Below are 26,788 nucleotides of genomic sequence, written 5' to 3' on the forward strand. Positions count from 1 at the left end.
ATATGTTTCCTTTTTATAAGATACCGCTGCTTGAATAACAAAATAGCATTTCTTCTCTCGGGTGCTTGAAGCTCTGAGCAGTAAAGAGAAGGCAAAAACCAAAGCAGCTGACAAGCTCCAGGCAAATCTGTGCCAGAACTTTATTAGGTCAGAAATACTTCATTATTAACTGGGGGGGGAAGACATGTGATTTTCCAGATGTTTTTGGATTGTAGCTCCTATAATTCCTCACAATTGTCCGTGCTGATTTGAATTGCAAGAGTTATGGTATGAACAGCATCTACAGGACAATCGTGGCTCATCCTGGATTAACAATTTCTAATCTAGTAAGAGATTTTGAATTCTGAGATTAAGAATTGTTGCTTACCCTTTGTCTTTGTTGTTTTTATGTCTTGTGGGTACATTAGTATAGTTATATAAGGTGGTTTGTAGCTGTAGTGTTAATTTAGGTTAGTTTATTGTCTTTTTGTAGTTTTACTCTATATGTTGTTTTATATTATATAAAATTTATATATTAATAAAGATATTTTTGGAAAAATGCTATAGTCAAATAAGTAACTTTTCAAGCTATGAATAAGGGTGCATCTATGCTGTAGAATGAATGCAATTTGGTACCACTTTAATTGCACAGTTCAATGCTATGGAATCCTGGGAATTGTATTTTAAAGGCCTTTAGACTTCTCTGCTAAAGAGTGCAGTACCTCACCAAACGACAAATCCCAGAATTCCATAGCACTGACCCATGGGAGTTAAAATGGTGTCAAACTGCATAACCTTTACAGTGTAGATGCACCCCTAGTCTTGCTCCCTGGAAGAATCTGGACAGAGAATGGACACCTCAAAATCATCTTTGGGGCCACAGTTTGTACAGCCCTGTTTGAAAAGAAAGTGATTGAGGCAGGAAAGGAAACACAATATAGAAGGCAATAGAAGTCAAGGTCTAAAAAGAAGGCACTGTTACTTTTTAAAGTTAAGGAAATTGTGAGTGTGGGAGGAAGAATCCAAAATCAAGACACTATGCTGCCTTTTCTTTCATTTGCTTTCTGCATTAATGTTCATCCTATCCTTTGAAATAATCGTTTGCTTGTTTGCTGTGTTAGCTTTCTTCCCAATTATTACTATGCACACATAGGTTTGGAGACAGACATGTCAGTTATATTGTCTGCAGAATGTTTTTGAAACAGAAATACCTTTCTTTGTATTTCATTGGCAATAGTGTCTTGAAAGGCAAAAGACCTGATCTTTAGCTCAAAATACATAAAGATCAGCAACGGCAGTTTCCTATCTAGGAACTATGATGTTCTGCATATTTTTATTTTCTCAAGCACTCAAACTGATTTCTGGACATTAGTTATGTTTTTGTTGGGCCTCAATGAGCTCAGATTTCAAACAAAGCAAGAAAAGTGTAATTAATCTTCTTCCCACAAAAGCTGTTAGATCATTTGAAGAGTGCTTATAAAAACAATAATCTTTTTTGGACTACAACTTGCAGAATCCTTCCAACAGCATGACAGCTGGCTATATTGAGTGGTGGATTCAGAGAGCTAGGATTCAAAACAAATAACTTTTTTATCAAACTTTCTTTTCAAGTGCTAATTTATAGAAACAAAGTTATATTGGTTGTCTTTAAAGATATGTTTCTGCTCCCAGCTTCACGTCATTTCTTCTAGACCAAGCATGGGCAAACTTCAGCCCTCCAGGTGTTTTGGACTTCAACTTGCACACTTCCTTAGGACTCACACAATTCCTTGGGAATTGTGGAAGTTGAAGTCCAAAACACCTGGAGGGCCAAAGTTTGTCCATGCCTGGTCTAGACAAATATTAGCAGAGCATTTTTAAAATTTAACTACATTTAACAGGTTTGCACAGACCTCACTAAAAATAGATAAGGTTCTGGAGTGAGGGGCATTGAAAGGTTGTCATATGGCTCAACCTGAAGCTAGTAAGATTATACCATCAGTTTGCAAGACTTACAGTTGGCCCTCCATACCCACGGATTCCTTATCCACTGTCTCAATTATCCACAGCTAGAAAATATAGATTTAAAAAATCCAAAAAGCACGATTTTGCCATTTTGCATAGGGAACATCATTTTACTACATTGTTGGCTATCATGGAACTTGAGCATCCATGCATTTGGGCATCTACACAATCTCTTGAAACTAACTTCAGTGAATACAGAGAGCCCACTATATGAATGGTGCCTTGAACTTACTGAACTAGAGACACTGTAGTCATTGTCTTTTTCTTTGTTGAGGAAGAGGATGTAGCAGGTGGTCTACAAAACTGCATGGGATTCCACATTTTTTAAAAAAATATGAAATAAAAAGTAGGTGGGGAATCAAACAAAGAATAGGGGGGAAAGAGCAAGAGGAAATGAAAATAAGGGTGTGAAGATTATGGCTTTCCTCTTTCTGTCAGGAAGAGTTGGATCACCATATGTTTTCCTAACAATACCTGGAGTTATTAGCACAATGCAATGTTTCCATGGACATTATGATCACTCAAACCTGATTGGTAGTGTGAAGAGAACACATACATTTCTCATTACCAGTCAAGGAAGTAGATAAAGTATATCTCTGTGTGTTATTTCCAACCCTTCCCAAATGTTTATGAGTTTTAAATTGATATTTTATAGGTATGTGGCCCTCCAAGATCATTCAATAATAATAATATGTGCAGTGTGCATAGGAATTCATTCATGGTCTGTCCGTCCCCAATAGAGGACACTGCTCTAAGCCAGGCCTGGGCAAACTTCGGCCCTTTATGTGTTTTGGTCTTCAACTCCTACAATTCCTAACAACCTACCAGCTGGTGTGAGTTTTCCAGGCTGTATGGCCATGTTCCTCCTTTCTGTTGAAGTTTCCACATGTTTCTGGATTTCAATGGCTTCCCCGTTTCTGTCAACTTAGCAGTTCGAGAACATTCAAATGTGGGTAGAGCAATAGGTACCGCTCTGGTGGGAAGGTAACGGTGCTCCATGCAGTCATGCTGGCCACATGAACATGGAGGTATTTTTGGCTCTTCGGCTTAGAAATGGAGATGAACACCAACCCCCAGAGTCAGACACGACTAAACTTAATGTCAGGGGGAAACCTTTAAGTTTACCTTTTATTGCATTTTAACTCTGTGTTGTACCCCACATTGAAACAAAGATTATTATTATTATTATTATTATTATTATTATTATTATTATTATTATTATCCCTCTTGTCTTTTGCTGAATGTGGCATTTATTAGATTTTCTTAGTACATCTGTAGATAGTTTGTGGAGCCCCTGATTGTGCAGCCGATCAAACCACTGACTGAAGAACTTGCTGACCGAAAGGTCGGTGGTTCGAATCCAGGGCGCGGGGTGAGCTCCCGCAGTTAGGTTAGCCCCAGCTTCTGCCAGCCTAGCAGTTCAAAAACATGCAAATGTGAGTAGATCAATAAGTATGGCTCAGGTGGTAAGGTAAGGGTGCTCCATGCAGTCATGCTGGCCACATGACCTTGGAGGTGTCTATGGGCAACACCAGCTCTTTGGCTTAGAAATGGAGATGAGCACAAACCCACAGAGTCGGACGCATCTAGACTTAAGGTCAGGGGAAACCTTTTACCTTTACCTAGAGAACCTCTGAGGTTCTCTAGGTAAACCTCTGAGGATGCCTCTGAGGATGCCTCTGAGGATGCCTGCCATAGATGTGGGCAAAACGTCAGAAGAGAATACTTCTGGAACATGGCCATACAGCCTGGAAAACATACAACAACCCTTTACCTAGATAGTTTGTAGCAGGGCTGTAGCTGGGGGTGGGTGGGGGTTAGAGGTTCAACCCCCCCCCCCCCCAAATTTTCAGGTTAAAAAAAATACCTGGTTTACTCATGAATTTTAACTGGTTAACCAAACCCCCATGCTAAGTCTATGAGATGCAAAAAATTAAGAGTCCCTCCAGGCACTATCTCAAGCAGATATTGACAGGTCTGTAGCGGGGGGGGGGGGAGTGTTAGGGGTTCAACCCCCACCTCGAAATTTTCTAAAACTCCCCGCGAAAAAAAAAATCTGGCTACGGCCCTGGTTTGTAGGTTGTGTTTCTGCATCAGCTTCCCTATGCGGTCTGTGGTTCCCTTGATGAACACTTTTCCTCTGGGTTTTTTTTGGTGTCAGGAGCAACCGGAGTTGCTTCTGGAGAGAATTGGCCGTCTGCAAGGATGTTGCCCAGGGGACGCCCAGATGTTTTGATGTTTTACCATCCTTGTGGGAGGCTTCTCTCTTGTCCCCGCATGGAGCTGGAGCTGATAGAGGGAGCTATCTGCGCTCTCCCCGGGTGGGATTCGAACCTGGCAGCCTTCCGGTCAGCAACCCAACCTTCAAGTCACAAGGCTTTTATCCCCTAGGCCAGTGATGGCCAACCTATGACACGCGTGTCAGCACTGACATGCCTAGCCATTTTTGCTGACATGCTGCCACATGCAGATTGATTGGATGACTAATGTCTTTTGTGGCCAAATTTGGTGTGATTTGGTCCAGTGGTTTTGTTGTTTACTCCATGGGAATTATGCACATTACATTTATATATATATTTCTATTATTATTCTATTATTATTGTAGTATATTATTATATTATTACTATTATAATATTATTATATTATTCATTATTCATGATTACATTGAAACTACAACCGAGCATGGAAACTGCGTGGAAACTGCAAGAGGTACCATAGATTGTTGTACATGGAGATAATGGCAGTAAATAGTTTTTGATTTATTCAATACAGTTATATATTACAATTACAGTAGAGTCTCACTTATCCAACATAAACGGGCCGGCAGAACGTTGGATACGCGAATATGTTGGATAATAAGGAGAGATTAAGAAAATGCCTATTAAACATCAAAATAGGTTATGATTTTACAAATCAAGCACCAAAACATCATGTTATACAACAAATTTCACAGAAAAAATAGTTCATTACACATTAATGCTATGTAGTAATTACTGTATTTACGAATTTAGCACCAAAATATCACAATGCATTGAAAACATTGTCTACAAAAATGTGTTGGATAATCCAGAATGTTAGATAAGCGAGTCTTGGATAAGTGAGACTCTACTGTATATATTTTTGTTGTTTAAACTTTATATATTGTGAAATTATGGGGTTTTTTTTCTCGAAGTGACACACCACCCATGTCATGTTTTTTGGCGAAGTTTGACACACCAAGTGCAAAAGGTTGCCCATCATTGCCCTAGGCCATCGGAGGCTCCTTCCTCTGGGTTGATCTTTGTCTTTACTCTCGTGGCTTGTTCTACCCGCTGTCAGGAATAGTGGGAGCTGAAGTCCAAAACACCAGGAGGGCCGAAGTCTGCCCATGCCTGCCTTAAGCGCTCGCTCCCTGCGCTGCTCTGTCTCTTTAATGAGCCCAGCTGGCCAAGGAGGCACGCATGCGCGGGGAGGGCCGGGCTCCTGGCATAGTGAGGAGGGGGCAAGCCCAGCGGTGTCCTCCGCCCCCTCCCTCCCTGCCTCCCTCGGCTGCAGCCCCCGGGCACTGAAGCCCCTCCAGCAGCGCCAGGGTCGCGCCTGCGCCTTCGGGGCCTGGAGCGGCAAGCCGGGCCTTTGGGCAGCGGCCGGCTTTTGTCCCCTGCAGGCAGCATCTGCCGGCCGGCTTCTCCTCCTCGCCCGGCGGCCAAACGAGCCCGGATCTGGCCAGGAAGAGGAGGAGGACGAGGAGGAGATCGCGTGGACCGCCTTATCTCCGGCGCGCCGCGGGAGCCGCCCTCGTTGGCTTGCCTTCTTCCCTCCTTCTCAGTCCCTCCTCAAGCCAAGATCCCCTGCAGCTCAGCCGCCTTGAATAGAGAGGAAACACCTCCCTCCCTGCCCATAAAGGCGGCTTACTTCAAAGCTTCCCCTTTTGTCTGCCTCCCTTCTCTGGAGAGTCTGGTTGCAGCTCGCCTGGTTCTGCCCTTGGGATGCTTTCTTGGATCTGCTGCTGCTGCTCCTGCCTCAACCCGTGGCCATGTCTTGCTAGGTGAGTGGGGTTTTTTCCCTCCCTTTTCAGGATCAGTATACAGTGGACTCTCATCTAACCAAAACTCTCAAGCAACCGTTAAAAAAGCGAAGAAATAATGATTTCAGTGGACATTAAAAAGAATGGGTTGCTTGCTGTGGGTTTTCCGGGATGTGTGGCAATGTTCCAGAAGCATTCTCTCCTGACGTTTCGCCCACATCTCTTGGCACACATCCTCAGAGGGAGCCATTGAAATCCACAAGCATATGGACAATTTCAACAGAAAGGAGGAAACAATGAAAATGAGCAAAATATGGCTACCAGTATTTAAAAAAGACTCTAAAATCAGGACAATAAATAAGCAAGACTCAAAAACGGGAATTCCAGACAAGAAACAATCAGGGCCAGCTAATCACCTCCCAACAAAGAATTCCTCCACGCAGGAAGCAGCCAAGCTTTGAAGCTGCAAGGCTATTCAGTGTGTTAATCAAAGTGATTAATTGCAATGCTGGACCACTCTTAACAACCACCATGTCAGACTACACAGAGAAGCCATTGAAATCCACAAACATGTGGACAATTTCAACAGAAAGGAGGAAACCATGAAAATGAAAAAAATCTGGCTACCAGCATTTAAAAAATCCCTCAAATCAGGACAGTAAATAAAGAACAACACTCAGAAAACAGGAATTCCAGACGAGAAACCATCAGGGCCAGCTAATCACCTCCCAACAATGGATTCCTCCATGGAGGAAGCAGTCAAGCTTTGCAGCTGCAAGGCTATTCATTGCTAATCAAGGTGATTAATTGCAACATTCACACTTGCCTCCCAAAGACAAGAGTTCTTTCTCCCACCCTGGACCTTCCACAGATATATATAAACGACCTTTGCCTAGGCCTCACAACCTCAGAGGATGCCTGCCATAGATGTGGGAGAAAGGTCAGGAGAGAATGCTTTAAATTACAGGAGTTCTTTCTCCCACCCTGGATCTTCCACAGATATATAAACCTCCTTTGCAACAGACCTCACAACCTCTGAGGATGCCTGCCATAGATGTGGGTGAAATGTTAGGAGAGAATGCTTCTGGAACATGGCCATACAGCCCAGAAAACTCACAGCAACCCAGTGATTCTGGCCAGGAATGCCTTCAACAACATGTTAAAAGCAGTTTTTATAATATGGTAAAACTGTATTACGCCAAATTTGTCTTTATTTGCTTTTAATTTCTCTATTTCAGTATGAGTATCAAGTCAATACAGAGTTTATGGTAAGGTATAGTATTAATTAAGCCTATTTTTAATATTGATATTAAAACCTGGTCTCAAACAATCAGAAACAACATGTATCCGGCCTCTAGCAACCACCATAAACGCCGGTTAACTGGGAGTCTACTGTATAATCTGCTACTTCTCCATCCTCCCTTTAATAAGGGAAGCTCTTAGCATTGTTCTCTCTCTGTATCCAGGGAGAAGCGCTTGGTTTCCTTGTCTCTTTTTTAAACTCAAAGGTCTGGGTTGAGTAAGGAGATTAAAATCTAACCTTTGCTGTCTGGAAAGGAGGGGGGTCTTGTATGAATGAGCCACACCCTAATTGTCTGTCTGTTGCCTTAAAGGGGCCCAGCCCTCTAAACTGCCATGTCTTCCCCCGCCTTGTTGTTGTGCCTCTAGCCCCTTGAAGAAAGCAGCTGGCAATAGAGGAGGTGCTGGGCTCTAAAGCGGCCTCCAAAGGTAACCTCGGATGGATGCAGGGATGCCGGGTGGCAAGGTGGATGCTGGTGGCAATGCGGCCGCCCCACGGAGATCCGAGGCCCGAGACGGGGTGGCACAAAGAGAGGAGGAGCAAGAAGAAGAGGGGGACGAAGACCTCCGAGATGGTGGGGTCCCCTTTTTTGTGAACCGGGGAGGGCTCCCCGTCAACGAAGCCACCTGGGAAAGGATGTGGAAGCATGTGGCCAAGATCCACCCGGAGGGAGAGAAAGTCGCTCTGAGGATTCGGGGAGCCACCGACCTACCCAAGGTGAGAGGGGGGTTTGTGCACAAAGCGTTTGTCACTTCTCATTGTGTTATTGAAGGCTTTCATGGCCCGAATCACTGGGTTGCTGTGAGTTTTCCAGGCTTTATAGCCATGTTCCAGAAGCATTCTCTCCTGATGTTTCACCTACATCTATGGCCTCACAACTTCTGAGGATGCCTGCCATAGATTCAGGCAAAACATCAGGAGAAAATGCTTCTGGAACATGGCCATACAGCCCAGAAAACTCACAGCAATCCACTTATCATTGTCTTGGAAGAGGTCTTTCCTTGCCTTTCTCTAGCCTGGGAGGAACAGAAATGAAATGACACAGATACAGACCAAAGGTTGCTATAGGCTTAGAAGAGAGGAAGTACTGTAGATATGGGAAATGTACGATCCTTCAGATATTGTTAGACTGCAACTCCTATCATCCCTCACCATTAGTTATGCTGACTATAGCTGGTGGGAGATCATGTACAACTGCATCAGAAGATCCACACAATCCACAGCCCTGTGTTAGAATCAACTAGCTTAGGAAATTGTATTCTAGATAAGGAGCTTTTAAAAGATACATCTGCACAATAAAATGAATGCAGTTTGAACTGCAATGGCTCATTGCTGTGGAATCAGTTGCACCTGTACCCTAGGAAGTCAGACTTGGCCATGGTGGTACATACACTGGTTACATCTTGTATAGACTACTGCAATGCGCTCTACATGGGGTTGCCTTTGAAGACTGTTCAGAAGCTTCAACTAGTCCAACATGTGGCAGCCAGATTGCTAATGGGAGTGGCATACAGGAAGTGCACAATCCTCCTGTTGCGCCAGCTCTACTGGCTGCTGGTTTGCTACCAAGCACAATTCATAGTGCTGGCTTTGGCCTATAAAGCCCTGAATGGCCATGACCCAATTTACGTGTCCTAATTCATCTTCCTCTATGAACCATTTCAGAGGTTAAGATCCTCTGGGGAGGCCCTGTTCTCAGCCCCATCAGCTTTGCAAGTACAACTGGTAGGGATGAGAGACAGGGCCTCTTCAGTGGTGACCCCTTGGCTGTAGTACTCCCTCCCTAGTGGGATTAGGTTGGCCCCTTCCCTCCTGTCATTTCGCAAACAAGTGAAAATTTGGCTTTGGGAGCAAACGTTTGGCCCAGCATAATTACCTGTGAAATATAGTTGGAATTGGCTTTGGATTGATGAATATCTGGCTTTGTATCTATGCACAATAGTCGTCTAATGTTTACATATGTTGTTTTAATGTTGTTTTAAATTGTTGCTTAATTGCTTTTAATTGTTGTTGCTGTTCGGCCATGAAATAATGCCACCCGTGTAAGCCACCTGAGTCCCATTCAGGGTGAGAAGGGCGGGATATAAATGTCCTAAATAAATAAATAAAGGGAATTGTAGTTTGACTTGGTTTTTGGCTTTCCTTACCAGGCTTCTAGTACCTCACCAAACTACAACTTCCATGACTCCATATCATTGGGCCATTGCAGTTAAAGTGATGAGCCCCCTGTAACTTGTGGCAAAAATGATAGCTCATTGTGATATAATAATAATATTAATAATAACTTTATTAAGGAGCCTTGTGACTTGAAGGTTGGGTTGCTGACCTGAAGGCTGCCAGGTTCGAATCCCACCCAGGGAGAGCGTGGATGAGCTCCCTCTATCAGCTCCAGCTCCATGCAGGGACATGAGAGAAGCCTCCCACAAGGATGGTAAAAACATCAAAACATCCGGGTGTCCCCTGGGCAACGTCCTTGCAGACGGCCAATTCTCTCACTCCAGAAGCAACTCAGGTTGCTCCTGACATGAAAAAAAAAACCCTTTATTTTTGTATTCGGCCTCCATCTCCCCAAAGGGACTCAGGGCACCTTACACATTTCATAAAGTGCCTAAAACAAATGCAAAAAACACACCATACAATACAAAATAAAACCAATAGCATATAAAACAACGATTTAAAACTGAGAACCGCGCCCAACAACCTATAGTGACAAGTGTCATAAAAACATAGCCAACTGTGGACAAGAAGAAGGGGATGGGGTAGTGTTAAGTTGTAGCTAAAGAACAAGGGCATGGGATGAAAGTTTTGTGCTGTATCATTAAATTGTGGACCATTGGGGGAGGGATTCTCAAAGGCTTGTCAAACATCCAAGTCTTCAATTCTCTCCAGGAGGAGGACAGTGTGGAGGCCTGTCTGTGTTATGTATGTTCCTAGGATCAAAATGAACCAAATTAAATAACTGAGGGAGCTTAGGAAATTAAATTGCAGAATATTTGCACATGCTAACTTGTATCAAGTTTGTGGTGAAGTACATCTAGATCCGAGTTGTGCGCCCATGGATGGAAAAGGTCTCACTGTCTATTGTTAGAAGTCACTGTTGTGTTCTGCATAAAAATGCCAAAGAACTGACTATAGTAGGTGGTGCTGGCAGACTCTTCCACAAAGGAGTAATTCTTCACTTCTATATTGTTTTCTGCTCCAACACAGTATATCTGCACATTTACAATATGAGTTTTATCAAACATGGAGGTAGCTTTGTGAAAGACGTTTGCAAAACAAAACAACAACAAAAACATGGTGGAAAATACCAAATGGTTCCTGCAGTGCAAGAAGATACTGCTTGTGTTTGGTGAGCAGCAATGGCAGATGGCTGAGCTGAGTGGGCAAAGGGAGGGGATTCTCTGGGGATGGGAAGACAGATGGGAAATCAGTTACTAAATGGGAAAAAACGGCAAAGCAGAGGGGACTCCACTCAATATAGACTAAGCTGCCAGTGAACAGTTGTCTTGTACATGGCAAATTGTTATTTATGCTGGCTTTTATGCATCTTCACCAAGGAGACATGTTGTCCTCAAAGATTTCAGCTTGTAGTCTGTATGATCCTGACAGTTTTAATCATAGCATTGATAATCCCTGAAAAGGAAAGATTACAAAGGTGTGGTTGCAGTGGTCAGAGAGTGATCATACAAACTGCTTGTAGCAACACTACCTTGGCTCTCACTGCATTGGCTGTTCCTAAGTATACTTTTTAATTAGAGGCCTCCATTTTGTGGTCTGGTATTGTACCTTCTCATAGACTGGGCACAGATATTATTGAGTGATAGAGCAAATGAGCTCATTATGACATTTTGCTGGGAACAGCAGCCTCTTCAATGATATTGTTGGATGACACTGTGATGCAACTTGGCATTTGGTGCTTACCATGTCACTGGAGACAGGCATGGGATGGGCACTGCTCTGCCATAACTACGTATGTTGAGTAAAGTTCCAAGGCCCATTGGAATCATGAATATTAGTGCACTCACATTCCAGGCTTTGCAACCAATAAATAGCTTGTTAATGAGTTTTACTATGAGCCAGATTGTTGTACTTTGCTTGTTTGGGAAAGGTTCTCTTTCCCTCTTTAGCTACTCTTTGTTTTCTTCTTGGAGAAATGGATGATTTCCCAGAACAGTTGTACGAAAGGATAAATTTGTTCTGAAATGAGAGTACACAATGGATGGAGAGCACAGAAGTACATTTTAGAGTTAGTACTGCTACCTCAGGCTACATAGGAGAGCATGAAGACACTTTGTGTTTTGTTCTGCATTATTGCCATGCTTTGTTTCCCGCAATGCTTTTGGATTTAGTGCCCTGCTGTCTGAATATTGAGAACAAGTGAAACCTGCCAAAACTCCATGGTTCCAAAGCTTGGATGTAATCTTTGTTCTGTAGACGTTTCATGTCTGGATGAGATCCAGTTTCAAGCTCTCTGAGTCAAATATGGGCTTCTGGCAAGTCTAGTGTCAGGAGTTCATATATAGATTTATAACTGAGGTTATGTCTGCTTTGTAAGAGCTCTTTAGGATGGTTGAAAGCAGTGTTTTCTGTCCTGCTTTGGAAGAAGCCAGCAAAGCAGAGCAAATCTTTTATAGTGTGATTTCTCCATTAAAGCACTGTCAAGCCTTATCCCAACCAAACTTGGATAAATTACATTCTTGACTTTTAAAAAAAATTGTGTCAGAAGTGAATTGAGAACATACTGCAAGTCGCTTCTGGTGTGAGAGAATCGGCTGTCTACAAAGGCATTGCCCAGAGGATGCCCAGATATGTTACCATCCTGGTGGGAGGCTTCTCTCATGTCCCCGCATGAGAAGCTAGGGTTGATAGATTGGAGCTCACCTTGTCTTGCGGATTCAAACCGCCAACCTTCAGGTCAGCAGTTCAGCCGGCACAAAAGTTTAACCCATTGTACCACTGTGGCCCCTTGACTACATCTCTCAGAAGCCCTCAGCCAATCAAAAATTAGTAAGTTGTCCAATCACACTCTAAGCATCAAACTCTTCTTTATGGATGCTCTGCACTAGTAACTGGTTGGGAACACACATTACCAACTCATATTGTTACCCAGTGTTTCTCAAACTGTGTTCCTTTTGGTGTTCTGGACTTCAGCTCCCAGAAATCCCAGCCAGTTTACCAGCTGTTAGGAATTGTGGGAGCTGAAGTCCAAAACATCTGGAGGAGCACAATTTGAGAAAATCTGTTGTAACCCAAAAATCTATTCAGGACAACAACCCAAGGAGAGAAGAGGTAACAGCATGCAAGGCTTACTTTCAGCACCCTTTCTATAATCAAAGACAACTTCTATAGGGGAGTGTCTTCTGTTTCTGGGTGCCTATAGGACCCTGGAAGATTAAGAGGTTTGAGCTGAAGAGAGCCTCCAGCAGTAAAAGAGGCTCACCCACTGTAGAAATAAAACGAGAATCACAAGAATGGGGACAGAGGTGAGAGTTGGAAAAGTTACTTTGGAGGCTATAGTTTCCAGAATTGTCCATCTTTGGAATTGTAGTTGAAAACATCCACCTTTATGAGCTCTGGACATAGAGTGCTTGTACTCGCCCTCTGTTGCAAAGAAAATGTAGAATGACTGAAGATTAGTCAGCTTACTAAAATCTCTTTGCAGATGTCTTAATGTGATGAAATCGACCCTAGTCATGTTGATGGGTTTATTATTCATGTATTTGTTATGTTTATTTTTCACCCTTACTCTGCTGAGCTCATGACAGTGTACATGTATCTCCTTTTTCCTACTTTACCCTCACAACTACTCTATGAGGTAGGTCAGGACAAGTAGTTTAAGGGAGAAACATCAACTTAATAGGCTATCTTATGATAGTTGTCACCATTTAAGAGGGGGAAACCATTATAATGTAGATCCACCTACAGTTTGATAATATTGAGACTGCTGCATAGTCAAGGAAATTTAAATGTCAAAGCTGCCTTAAAGGAGTTGTACAGTCACTGAAACAACAATCCTCAATAATCACAAGGAAGAAAAGTATGTTTCCTTTTAACAGTTACATACATCAATTAAATCTTGACTTTGGTATATTTTGAATTGAAGAAATTGAAGCAGGGCAATACCCCAACAAAGCCATTAATGCAGCTTATCAGTTACTTCAGAGATAAGAAGAATAGATTGCTGTCTCTCATCCTGTTCCAGCTACTGCTAAGTGAATTGCTGAAGACCTGAATATGGAGGAAACCTTAGCTCAGTCTGGGCTCCAGGCCCAGGTTTGTATATACTAAATTGTTCATCAATCTAATTGCTTAAGTGAGAGCCTCATTATGCTAGGAGAATCCTCCACACTTTTAGTGGTTTATATTACATTGGCTGGGACTATTGTGCCTCCCCTAGTGGTACAGACCATGGGAAAGAAAAGCAGTATGTGTCAGGACCCAGGCTACGGAGCACCAATAACCAAGCGCAGAGGCCGGATTCTATCTAATATCTTTATTAAAGGAATATATAAAGTCAATAAAAACAAGTGAAGAATAAAGTTCAGAAATAGACCTTTCAAGAAAGGTCAAATATAGTCCAGGAAAATAATGTCCAATATGTGATATTAAGGTCCAAAGTTATAATCCAATAACCGAAACACATACTTTGCCGAGCAATAGTGTGGGGAAATGACAAGGTCTTTTAGTCCATTGGAGCTTGACAACAAGGCTGGAAAACAACTAGATTCTTGGCAAACAAGACTTGATACGAGGCAACAAGAAGCAAGAACAAGGTCCGTGGCGAGGTCCGGGGAAACAAGGCAGGCTTGGAACTTGGTCCTGGAATCAAGGAACTGGAGTTGCGTAGTCCACACACAATCTCACTCCTCAAGCTGACGAGTTGACTCCGCAAGGTTTCCTTCGCGGCAAAACACCTAAATAGGGTCTCGTTTCCCGCCAGAAGAACACTTTCCCTGGAGAACTAAAAGTGAAACCCAACTCTGTCCAGATGCATGACTCCTTAGAATTTCCCAAGGGAAGCAGACCTAATCAGCTAATTGTTTGGCTGCGATTCTGGCGCTCCGGCGATTCGCCTCCCTAGTTCCTCTATCTCTATTATAATTGTCCCTTCAAGAAAACGGGGGAGAATTCTGCCCAAGGCTTGTTTGGCTGACTTCTTGAGGGCAAACATCCTCCAGGTGCAGGGGCTCCGATTCTGGCTGAACCGGTGGAAATCCCATGTTTTCCTCCTCATCTGCCACAATAGTACTAGGAACGGGACTACAAGGCCCATGAGACATCACAGTATGAATACTGTAAACTTGCAAACTTTTGTAAATACTTTTAAAAATTCTGGATATTTTTTCCATCTTAATTTGGGGGGGGGGGTACCATTGATAAGACACTTACTTCTTTGCAATACTTACTTCTTCTGCTGTACTTAGAATCATAGAGTTGGAAGAGATCCCAAGGACCATCCAGTCCAACCCACTGCTATCCAATAATATAGAATCAAGGAAGTCCATCCAATCTTTGTTTAAAGTAAACCTCCAGAGAAGGAAATTTCACCATGTTTGCTTTTACAATAACCTTGTTAAATAGTTCACTCTTCCTACTTTCATAACAGCCTCTATCAGTGTTTCTCTCATTCCTTCTCAAGAGTTTTGAAATAACCGGTCTTGCCTCTTAACTATCTAAAAATGGAGGAATAAATGGACTCTTTGATTTCTTTCTTTCCTTCGCTCATTTTCCCTACGCATGACTAACCTCAGGTAACCAGCAATAAAAATGAGCTATCTCATATAATTATGTGGGGTGACCTCATGTGCCTTCCATGCTGAGCCTGGGTGTGGTCTCTTGTCTTGTCTGTAAATTGAAGTTTTTCTGGTGAGCTCACATCTTTCCTCCCTCCCATGTACAGATCCCTATACCGAGTGTGCCTACGCTCCAGCCGTCCACCCTGATCCCTGAGCGCCTGGAAGCCATACAGCGCTACATCAGGGAACTTCAGTATCCTTTCAACGTTTTGCTAGACTGACCAGAAAATGTATGGGAAAGGAAGGCAACCTTTCTCACTTGAGCATAAGAGAACATTTCTGACCACTTGGTACTCAACTGATACTCAACCGGGAAATGAAACTCCCTCTTTGAGGAAACTGCTGTTTCTTGCAGCCTGTGGTTTTGCTGCCCTACTAGTTTCCTTTCATTTGTTCCCTTGGCATCCTGACATTATCTGTGTAAGCAAGAAAAAGTCTGTTGCAAGCTGCCCTTTCTCTGTTACCAGGAATGCAGTATCCGGACATTTTGTTTGATACACATCATGATTCATTTAGGAAGTCAGGGACAGACAGTAGGAAAGGTACTTGCTAACTTTGCTAAGGAGGAGAACAAGCTCAGCATTTAGTTGTTCATTGCATTTGGCTCTTTTCAATGCCAGCTGTTGGTGCCTATAAGTGAAGCCAGCACCAACAAAAGCAGGAAAGGGGATTTTTTTTATCAATCACAGCTGGACAGAAACAATGAAATCCATAGTTTGGGAAAGTAACTTTTTAGGACTACAACAGTAAGGAAAAGTACATTTTTCGGGTTCTAGTTAAATCTCCTTTGCATTGCAGTCCTGGTGCAAATGGAGAAAGAGGGCTTGCAATTACTGCTAAACATGCACATACCAATCTTGACATGGTTTTTAATGACTCTTAGAATAATCTGTTTTTGTTCTTGGAGTGTCATTTGTTGATATCTTTTTGTACTGCCAATGTATTATATGCTCACACCTAAGCAATTTTTTAGAGTAGTGACTGATTTCTGTGCTATCATAGAGCAGTGTTTCTCAAACTCTTCTCCTCCAGGTGTTTTGGACTTTAGCTCCCAGAAATCCCAGCTAGCTTACCAACTGTTAGGAATTGTGGGAGCTGAAGTCCAAAACATCTGGAGGATCAGAGTTTGAGAGGCTTCCCTGAGCTAAAAAAAGCTGCATTTGTGGTGGGATCTCCCAATAACTTGCAGCCAAGAACTTCCAAACAGTGTAGATCTTAACTCCTTGGTCCCAGATACAATCATACCGGGACACAGTTCTTTGAAATCAAGAAAAGCAGGCCTTTGACTGGGTAAGTGCTGTTGCTCTAGACCTCCTTTAGTTTTTGTTTTATTTATTTATTTTTGGACATTACTTCTTGGGATGTTCTTCTGAGTTTGGCCAAAGGCCCTGGCTCAGCTCCAATCTGGCCAATGACTGACCTCCCAGAGGAAGCTCAGCACAAACTCTAGTGTTGAGCTCACATGCAGCTGCTGAGAGCTATGACTTGTTGCTCTATTAAAAGAGCAAAGTTGTCTTCCAAGTGTTCAGGAACCATTAAACAGAACTAGCATTATCATTCCTAGTAGCTTGAGAAATGCCAGCTTAGTTATCTAAACCCATATTGACTGACATCTCTGTCATCTTGGTTCACATATTAAACATAGTTAGAGTCATTGCTTAGGCATTGCTTAGGGAAACTATTTATTTTGGCTTACAATCCTTGGCCAGTATAATTAAGCTAGCTGGAGAATTCTGGAAGCTATAGTTTAAAAAACAAGTACTTGCCCTATGCTATAGATGGAGGCATTACATTTCTTGATTGCACATGGTATCCATGAAGCAGACTTCTTGCAGGACTCTATTCAACATTGGGCTTACAGTGTTATATGAGAGTGATTGGAGAAGCATTACTACTCCAACTGCAATAAGAATTATTCCAAAGATATTTTGAGGGTGCAATCTGTCTTGGAGAATTTTTGTTTCTGACTCATTCAAAGGAAATTCAGTGTCAGCTGGGAGAAAAATGTGATGAGGATCTGTGTCATAACAGTTAACTTCCTCTTCTTTGAGTGATTAGGCATTCCTTCCCTTCCAACATGCCATCTCCCCCAAACCATCCTCTGTTCCATTTGACAATAGGTTTTTTTAAGAATGGAGTTTGGATTTTGAAAAAGTCTCCCTTTTTTGTCATCCTGTAGGCTGATGGATCTAGCCAAAGAAATGACGAAAGAGGCTCTACCCATCAAATGTCTAGAAGCTGTGATCCTTGGAATGTATCCTTTATTAAGTCTACATGCATTTTCCTTCAGTATGATCCCTGTATCCATGGAAGATGCATTACTGAACTTATTGTGGAAACAATAAACTGTGTATAATGGTAAACCTTACTGAAATGAACAATTTCTCCCAGACATTATCATAGAATCATGCTGGAGGACCTAGCAAATTATCTTCTCTAGGAAATTGTTAGTTGCTCCAGTGCAACCCTATTGTAACTCCAGCCCAGGACCTTAAAATTCCCAGAAAATACATATATTTCATTGAATGTGGTAAGTGAAATGCATGTTCTGGTCCTGTAAGTATGGGAGTTGTACTGTAGTTTCAACAGTACTGATCTTGTACTGTAGAATGTGAGACCCAGATTTGGAGTGTTTTGTGTAAACTGGTGCATCTTGCCAGGAGGTTCTACACTGCACTCTGTTATTTGTCAGTATTTACACACATGAGTGAGGACATTTGGTACTAAAAAGAAATTATTTAGATGGATGTGTGCTATATGTTAACAATAAGAAGTAGTAATTGTGTTTGTAAGTATCTGTTTCTGTCCATCCTCAAGTACTTGAAAAGTTCACAAGGGCAGAGCAATGAGGAACAGTTTATGCAAAGATTTATACTATTCATGGATGAAGCCACAGAAAAAAAGCTGTTGTGTTTCAACCAAGTATACCTCTAAAGCTAGAAATAAAGCCTAGCACCAATGAGAATTTGATTCTCAAAACCACTGCCAAATTGATTGAATGTAGGCAAGATTGGAAAGTCTCTGTAGGATAAGCTTTTTGTTTATATATTTGTATTTTCAGGTAAATATCATGTAGTATCTAAGATTGCCCATACCTAAGACCTGAAGCTAAGTAATCAGACTAAGAGTTTTTATTAAGTTCACCTTTCTTCACTACCAATTTCCTAAATATGTTGCTATTAACAGTTACCTCACCAACAACATGCCAACGCTGGAGCGTTTTCCCATCAGCTTCAAAACCTATTTCTCAGGGAACTACTTCCGCCATATTGTGCTGGGAGTGAACTTTGGGGGGCGCTATGGGGCTCTGGGCATTAGTCGGCGTGAGGATCTCATGTACAAGGCACCAACTTTCCGCACCCTGAGCGAACTCATCTTTGACTATGAGGAGGCATACCGGCGCTGCTGGCACACCCTAAAAAAGGTGAAGCTTGGCCAGTGTGTGTCCCATGATCCACACAGCGTGGAGCAGATTGAGTGGAAACACTCCATCTTGGACGTGGAAAAGCTGGGCCGTGAGGAATTCCGTAAGGAACTGGAGAGGCATTCCCGTGACATGAGACTAAAGGTGAGATCGCTGGAAGAGCTGAGAGATTTTGCATGCTTAGGGCAAGCTCTGTGATCTGCAGGCCAGCTTCCATTAGCAGTCACTTCTTGCTCCAAGACAGATAGGCAGGCAGACAAATAGACAGACATATTGATAAACTTTAATTGGGGGGAAGACAAAACCAATAACAACAACAATATTTTTATGCAACTTTTTCTCTCTTAAAAAAAACCTCGAATGGTTGGAAGCCCATTTCTGTTGTAGAAATAATGGTTTTAAGGCATTCTTCAACTCATTAAAAGGTGAATTGTCATTCTTGGATGCTATCAAAATTCCCAAACTATTTCAGAGTGGTAATTCATCTTTTTTTTCCCCCTTCAACTGTTTAAAAAGTGTCAAAAGTTACATTAAAAGTAACTTTTGAATCAAGAAAAGAAATACAAAACAGAAACACAAGAAGTGCAAAGAAAAAAGAAAGAAAAAAGAAAACATTGATGACCTCCAATATTTCCTCACCTAGCCAATAGAAAACAACGCAGGCACCTCCCTCTAGGCCTCCCAATGTTGACTCCATTTCAAACAAATCCCCCCACCCCTCAAATAATTCTTCAAAACTCAAAATCTGCAAGCCCTTCTCTTCCTTGTGCAAAAATGCATAACAGGTTTCCAGTCTTTCAATTTTTTCCAATATCCCTTCTTTTAGTAAACATATTAATTTGTCCATCTTGGCCAAGCCCATCATTTTTATTATCCAATCCTCTGTTGTTGGTGTTGCTGAGTTCTTCCATTTCTGTGTGTAGAGCAATTTGACTGCTGTGATCATATATTGCAACAGTGTATCATAGACGTTTTAGAAAGCTTTTCAGGAGTCATGTGCAATTGATGCATAATTTTATAAACCTTCTCTTTCAAATTATAACATAAAGTAAATTTTAACCTTGTTCCACATTTTCTCCCATTGATCCAACATTATATTATGCCCAACATTTTGTGGCTATTTTGTCATGCATTCTTTAACTTGCTCATCTGCCATTTCCCATTTCAATAACATCTTATACATTTTAGCAATTAAAGGTTCATCATTAGCACATAACTGCAACTTAAATTCCAATTTACTCATTTCCAAACCAACTAATTGCATGTCTTGGCTAAATCTCTCCATTAACTGTAAATAAGAAAATGGGAGATTGCAGAGTGCATGGGAAGTAAAAGAGGGGGCGGGAGTGAGTGGAGATGTTGGTACTGAGGGAGAACCACCAACACAAAATTGTTTCAAACCATTTTTCCATCGCAGGACCAAAGCCGAATTGTTCTTTTTTCCCTCCTCCTCTTTTTTTCTCTTGTTGGGAGCGCACTCGCTTTCATGAGGTGCTTTAGGAGAAATAGAAGTACAGTAATGCCTTTGAGCCATAGATCCATCTTGCAAAGCTACCATGGGAGTGGTAAGTTTGCAAGATGTTTGGCCACCTTTCACACTAGCTTTCAGGCTAGTTCGCAACTCGGATCTCAACTTGCATCTCAAATAAAAAAAACCCAACAGGGAAGAGCTCGTAACTTTAAAAACCTGCAAGTTGAGTCACTCATAAATCAAGGTATCACTGATATTACTCAACAAAACCCAGTCTTTTATCCAAACTAAATAGCAAGAGGTAAAGTAAAGTTGCAGGTCAGGTGCACCTAGTCCACCCATTCTTTTGCATCTTGTAACATCTTAAAAGTTTATACATTCATTTGTATCACAAAGTCTGCCCGATTATGACAATTGTAACTTATCCCAATATAATAAGTCTTTCAAAATATCTATCCATCAGATTTCACCGTTATTTTGGAGCAGTAGACAATTTTTATTTGTCAAAGTGATACTTCACTTTTTTATTTATTTTAAAACATGTTATTTCTAACCATTTTTCCTGATCTTTTATATCCATATTTTTAGTTAAAACTCTTATTTTCTGATTATTGGTTTTATATTCTGATAAAGATTCAATATCTTTCAACTTTCTCATCAAGGTTTCTATTCCATTCAATGGGCTTTCTAAAGTAATCACCAAATCACCTGAAAATGCTCACAATTTGTATTTTTCCTTTTCCTTATGTTTTTCCAAATATTCCAAAATATACAATATATTACCTACATTGTCTTATAGTTGTCTTTTAGGCAAAAAAAAGTTTGATCCTGATAAATCAACAGCTGAAGTATACATTTCAGTATTTCGGCCAGTATGGTTGTAAACAATTTATGGTCATTATTCAGTAAAGATATTGGTTAATAATTCTGTGGTAAATTAAATCCTGATCGTCCTTAGGTATTAGAGCAATATTAGCTTCTCACCATGTTTCAGGTATATATCCTATTTTAAGTATGAAATCTATTATTTGTTGAAACAGCCCAAGTTCATTTTCAAAATGTTTATAATATGATGCTGGTAATCCATCTGTGCCTGGTGCTTTCCAGATTTTTTTTATTATTATAGCCTCAAATATTTTTTTCGGTGTTATAGACCCATTGATCAGTTACTTTAGTACTTCAGTAATTTTTGGCAACTTTTCTTGCATTAAGTAACTGTCTATGCCTTCCAGAGAGATATGGTCAGCCTTATATAAATTACTGTGTGTTGAAAAACCTGTTGAATATCGATATCATTCATTAATCTTTTATTTTCATGTTGTATCTTAACAATTACATTTTTTTTTGCTTTTCCTTCCTCAATTTGTATGCTAACCATTTTCTTGCGTTATTAGCTGATTCAAAGTACTTTTGCTTTGCACTCTTCATTTTAGTTTCTAATTTACTAACCAGTAACATAGATAATTGCCTTTGTATTAGTTTTATTTGAGTTAGATTGTTTGAATTCAAAGGGTTTTGCTTTAATTCCCCCTTTTTATTTTATCTGAGATTTTTTAGTTTTTTCTCTACACTTTTTCATTTATGTGTTATATTGGATAAATTAACCTCTAATATAAGCTTTACTGACATCCCACACTTTTCAAATATACCTTGATTTAAGTTAAATTCAAAAAATTCTTTCAATTTTGGTTTACAGTTCTTAATTATATCCTCCTTTTGCAGTAATGATTCATTCAGTCACCATCTAAATGTTTCCGTTTTTCCTTTCGGTACTAGGGTCACTGGGTTATGATCTGAAATAGTTTTAGGCAGGATTCCATCTTTAGAACGAGTTGTAAGTTTGGCAGATATCCATATCATATCAATTCTAGAGAAAGTCTTATATCTTTCTGAAAAGTATGTATATTCTTTAATATCCCCATTTACATGTCTCCATATAATCACCACTTCCAGCATTTCCATCATGTCAAAGCAAACTTTTGGTAGTGTGTTACCTTGTGTTGCTTTAATTGTTTTCCCAGAGAGTTTTTCTTTCTTTGGAGATATCACCCCATAAGTCACCAGTTTTCATAATGGAAATCTGCTAACTTTGTTAAGAGTTCTTTTTAAAAAATCTTGTTTTATTGTCGTTTGGAGCATAAACCCCAACTATCAAAGTTTTTAATCCCTGCATAGATATTTCAACCCCAACATATTTATTTTTAATCAGAAAATATCAATTTTGAATTCAGTTGTGGCTTGATATATAGTACAACTCCATTTGTCTTTTAAAGTCCTGCTGAAATAAATTATTCTCCCAATTTCTTATGAAATAAAATAACCTTTTCTCATGAAAGCCCAGAAGCTGCAAAAATTCTTTGGAGGGGGGAACTGTATATGACTATGGACTGCATATTTTCACACACACACTTTACAGTAATGCTCAACCCCATCAGTGAGGCAAAGCCTCAAAGCAGGGATAAAGAACATATAATCATTCATGTATTTTTAGACTGCAGTTCCCATAAGTAATAACGAACATAGCCATGATTCTATGTGAAAGTGCAGTCCTTAAAACAAATATTCCCAATTGTCCAGTCCAATCCTTTTAGTTGCAAGCTCCGTTGTGAAATTTATTTGCTGCCTTGTAGTACAAAGTCCTAAAGAGAAGGTTATGTCAAGCTAAATCAGTCAGGATTCCTCCGCTGGTCCACATTTTAGATCTTAGTTTTGTTTTTTGCATCATGCATGTATATATTGCGTTTCTACCAGAGTAGGAACAACAGCAACACTGGGATCTGTGTGTCAAGATGTGGAAAGGAATTGTTACAAGGAATGTCCAATATTGTTTTAACTTTACCCAACTGTTGATGTTAGAAGAAAGTCGCATTGTATGTGGTACAAATAAATGCACTGTGATGGGAGACATGCAGCATGGGAGTCAATGCCATAAAATAATCAAGAATCTAAACTAGGGCATTTCTCACTCAAATGTTTCTTATCTTTTATCTGTACCTCAACTGTGTTTGCTCAATGGCCTTAGATGTGTTCAGTCTTAGTCCCATACCCATACAATATAGAAATAATTCTGATGTACCTTACAGATTTCTTGTAAAGATACATAATGGATTTGTGTAGTGCTTTGAAAAACTAGGTTACTGCATTAGAGTGCTCATTATAATTTCCCTCTTATTTACTGCATTCTTCCCCAGCCTCCCAAGGGAAGTAGCAAATGGATTATGTGGCTTATGTATCATTTTCTCTCTCCTCCTAGATCAGCAAAGGAACAGGGCCACCATCACCCACCAAGGATAGGAAAAAGGATGTATCATCTCCACAGCGAAGTCAATCCAGTCCACATCGTCGCAATAGCAGAACAGAGAGGCGGTGAGCTCATAATGCTCTTCGTTTTGCATGATGAGCAGTTTTTATTATGGGATTTTCGTCCCCACATATTTTAATTTAAACACTATATGCAAAATGCAGTTTGGCCTTTGCAGCATATATTACACAGTTATGCTTGCATTTTTCAGTACATACAACTCTTTTGCTGTTTTTCTGTTCTTTTGCTTAGAAGTTATACATTTGATAATAGTCAGGAAAGATATCAACGTTGGCTTAGGAGGTAATCATGGTTGTAAATCCCAGTCTAGACTTGGGCATAGACTTCTTTCTGGGTTCCATCAAGAACCTTTCTTTGAAGAACACTTAGGATGGTAAGATGGCCTCAAATCCACATTTAAAAGAGCCATCCTGGATGAGTTCAAAGATCCTTGTAGGCCAGGTTGCTATTCTCTAGAGCAGTGGTTCTTAGCCTGTGGGTCCCCAGGTATAACTTTTGGTGTACAACTCCCAGAAAACCCAGCTAGTTTGCCAGCTGTTAGGATTTTTGGGAGTTGAAGACCAAAACATCTGGGGACCCACAAGTTGAGAACCACTGCTCTAGAGACAACCAGAAGCCTAGAAGTCCACAAGGACAACCTAAGCGCAATAGCACTTTGCAGAACACCAAGAAGAGGGAAGGAAATGTTTTCCCATACTGGGGATTTCATAAGTGAACAGTCTTTAAGAAGGTCTCATAGTTTCCTTTTTGTTGTTTTGTTTTGCATTTTATTAGACCATCTGGAGAGAAGAAACCCGCAGAGCCCAAAGCCATGCCAGATTTGAATGGTTACCAAATCCGAGTGTAAAGAATTTCCTACTATTTGTGGACTACTCTCTGGCCAACATTTTTGAACCATTTCTATCTGCAGTATGCACAATGAAAGAAGAGGAGGCAACACAGTGGGCACAATGTCTTGTGAGTGTGTGTAGTTTCTCTCTCTCAAGGTTTTTCCTGCATTATTGTTCCCAGAGTTTTAGTCTGCAGCATACTGTGCATTAATTGTCTGACATCCATGGGGAGATCTTTTTTGATGGCATGGCTAAACTCTTAAAGTATCAGACCTGCTGACCAAGATAGGGGATCTATGCTCTAAAAGCCCTGATGAGAAAAGGACTATCCCAGCAACCTACTGGTCCATGCAGAGCTAGAAAGCTTTTAACTGTTTCTAGACTCTCAGTGAACCCCTTTCTCTCCTTCTAAAAGAATGAAGATAATATGGAAACCCCAGAAGAATGCAAAATACAGCTGGGAATGAACAAACAAGTGCTAATCCCTGTAGAAGGATTTCTGAATTTTTACTGTCTTGACAATTTTAATATTTTTTAACAAGAATGGGAAGGGGCGAGGGACAACTGTATCTTCACATATCACTGACTTGATGCTTATGCTCCAGTTTCAAATGATGGTGTGCCTTGTATGATGACAACTTGCTCCCCCATCACATAGCTCCATCAGCCAGCCAACTGGCTCAGTCTCCAGGAAATGGGTCTTTGAAGGAGGCAACTCAAGTGGCACCTGAGAAATCAACTAAAGGACAGTGATGGCTTAATTGTCTTGTAAGGACAGTTTCCCATTGCAAAAGATGCAAGAGGATTGGTTGGAGACCAGATTTCTATATCTTTACTTACTGGTGCTGATTTGTTGATTGAGCATTCTAGCCTTTCAAGTGACAGGTGCCAGAGGGAGAGAAAACAGATCCCTCTGAATAGATTCCATATGTATGTTTGCCTTTTGATGGAAAAATGTCTTACTCTTTTTCTAGCAACACACACCTTGCTCTGTTCCCTTACCAAGGTGTGTTTGTTCGTACTGTATGAAGATCACATATTATTTTTATTGCTTTTAACAATTGAGTTATCTGGCTATTGATGTATGAAGGGGGTGGGGGGCACATTATTTTCTGTGTAGGATGTGTCATGTTTTGTGCTCCCTAGTCTTTCTCCCTAGTCCTTTCCCCTGTCTTCCTGACTTCTGCAACATTTTAACAATTGCAGGGTTTTCTTGAACTGGTCTGGACCAAAGTCTTGAGCTGCCTTTCTCTTTGTCCTTTATATTTCAAGTGACTTTACACCTTACTTAAAAAAATCTTGATAATTAAACATGATAGCTGGTTTTAGTAGAAGCCTGCTTAAATATGGACACTTTGAAAGCATATCTCAAACTTGGTTCACAACTTTTTATAACCAATCTGATTGGACAGAAGTATCTAAGTAAAATTCCATAAATTGAGGGCTACTTTAAAGTAGACAGTAAGGATACAACTTTTTTGCCCATTTGCAATTTTTGAAGGAGACACTTCATCCAGGTAATGAGGGTCTGGTTTAATAAAGGACAAAACTGAAAGGGGAGATGGGATTGTCTGGTCACAGCATTAAGGAAGCCTGTATTGGGAGAAGAAATGTGGTAAATACTGATTGAGAGAGCTCTAGGGGAATGGACTTCCCCCATCCTAGTTGGATATCTCATTCAATGGGAACAGTTAAAGTTGGGAAAACTAATCTCTTAACATTGTTAAAAGAGAATAAAGACCTATCAAGAGCTCATGTATTATGTACAGAGGACCTGCACCATGCTTTCTATACGGTGTCTTGTTTCTCTGTTCAGCCTGACCAGCTCAGGCTACATTTCAATCATCACAGGAAATGTGATTGCTTTCTTTCACTTTTCTATTCTTCCTCAACCTCAATAATCAGACATTTTTAGTCTTTAATTTGGCCATCTTTTCACAACAAAGTAACTCTGATCTATCTAGTGAACAGCTACGGTGTAATTAAACACTTTCAGAAAGTATGTGCTGTGGATATCTCTCACTGAAGAAGCTGGGTGTATTGTTGCCGATCAGGACCATGTTTTTGTGTATATTGGGGAATGGGTGTGAAACAATGTGATGTGAGTTTCCAGTCCTGTCCCACTGAAAAGGTGAGACTTGCAGTATGCTAACATCAAGTGAAGGGAGGGAGGGCGGGGTAAATCTACAATTGAAATATTTATGCTACAGAAATTGCATAAAGACTTATGAGCCAGGTGCAAACATATCATGTATGTCCACAAAGAGTATTAAGATGTTTGGAGCATTGTTTAGGGCACTGTGCATCATGCTTGTGGCTAGTTCCTTTTTGTCTCTACAAGTAAAAAAAATACCACTTTTCGATATGACTGGATCATATTTATATCTAAAAATGGATATTCTTTTTGTAGTTTACAGTGAATCTGATTTTTGGATAATAAATTGTGGAAACTACTGCAAATGGGGCCCATCTTGATCTGTCCACAATTGCTTCTGTGAAGTGTCTTAAGAGTAAAATACCTACTCTTGTTTCTGTTTTTCTAGCTTGCTACTGGCTAAATCTGTCTAGAAAAGATGAAAAAAAAGGACAGGGAACAGGAAATGGTTAATATTCATTACCAGGCCATAATCTGTCAACAGCTGACATAATCTTTATATTT

General features: G+C 40.6%; 1 protein-coding gene across 1 annotated transcript; it reads left to right on the forward strand.

Annotated features, from left to right (window-relative positions):
* Window positions 1–5,438: 5,438 nt before the first annotated feature.
* vash1 (vasohibin 1) lies at window positions 5,439–26,589 on the forward strand. The gene is made up of 8 exons (XM_008120950.3): window positions 5,439–6,007; window positions 7,655–8,003; window positions 15,187–15,275; window positions 16,316–16,372; window positions 17,262–17,336; window positions 18,269–18,650; window positions 23,231–23,343; window positions 24,074–26,589. Exons 2-8 carry the CDS (start codon window positions 7,725–7,727, stop codon window positions 24,144–24,146), a joined length of 1,068 nt encoding a protein of 355 aa, XP_008119157.1. The 5' UTR covers window positions 5,439–6,007; window positions 7,655–7,724; the 3' UTR covers window positions 24,147–26,589.
* The last annotated feature ends 199 nt before the right edge of the window (window positions 26,590–26,788 follow it).

The sequence above is a fragment of the Anolis carolinensis genome, chromosome 1, assembly GCF_035594765.1.
Source record: "Anolis carolinensis isolate JA03-04 chromosome 1, rAnoCar3.1.pri, whole genome shotgun sequence".
NCBI lineage: Eukaryota > Metazoa > Chordata > Lepidosauria > Squamata > Dactyloidae > Anolis > Anolis carolinensis.

Excerpts from the sequence above, each read along its gene's own strand:
- vash1 (XM_008120950.3), top strand. The coding sequence starts at position 7,725 with ATGGATGCAGGGATGCCGGGTGGCAAGGTGGATGCTGGTGGCAATGCG. Across the intron at positions 16,373-17,261 it reads AAAAGCAGGCCTTTGACTGG|GCTGATGGATCTAGCCAAAG; the intron begins GTAAGTGCTGTT and ends GTCATCCTGTAG. Across the intron at positions 18,651-23,230 it reads CCCGTGACATGAGACTAAAG|ATCAGCAAAGGAACAGGGCC; the intron begins GTGAGATCGCTG and ends CTCTCCTCCTAG.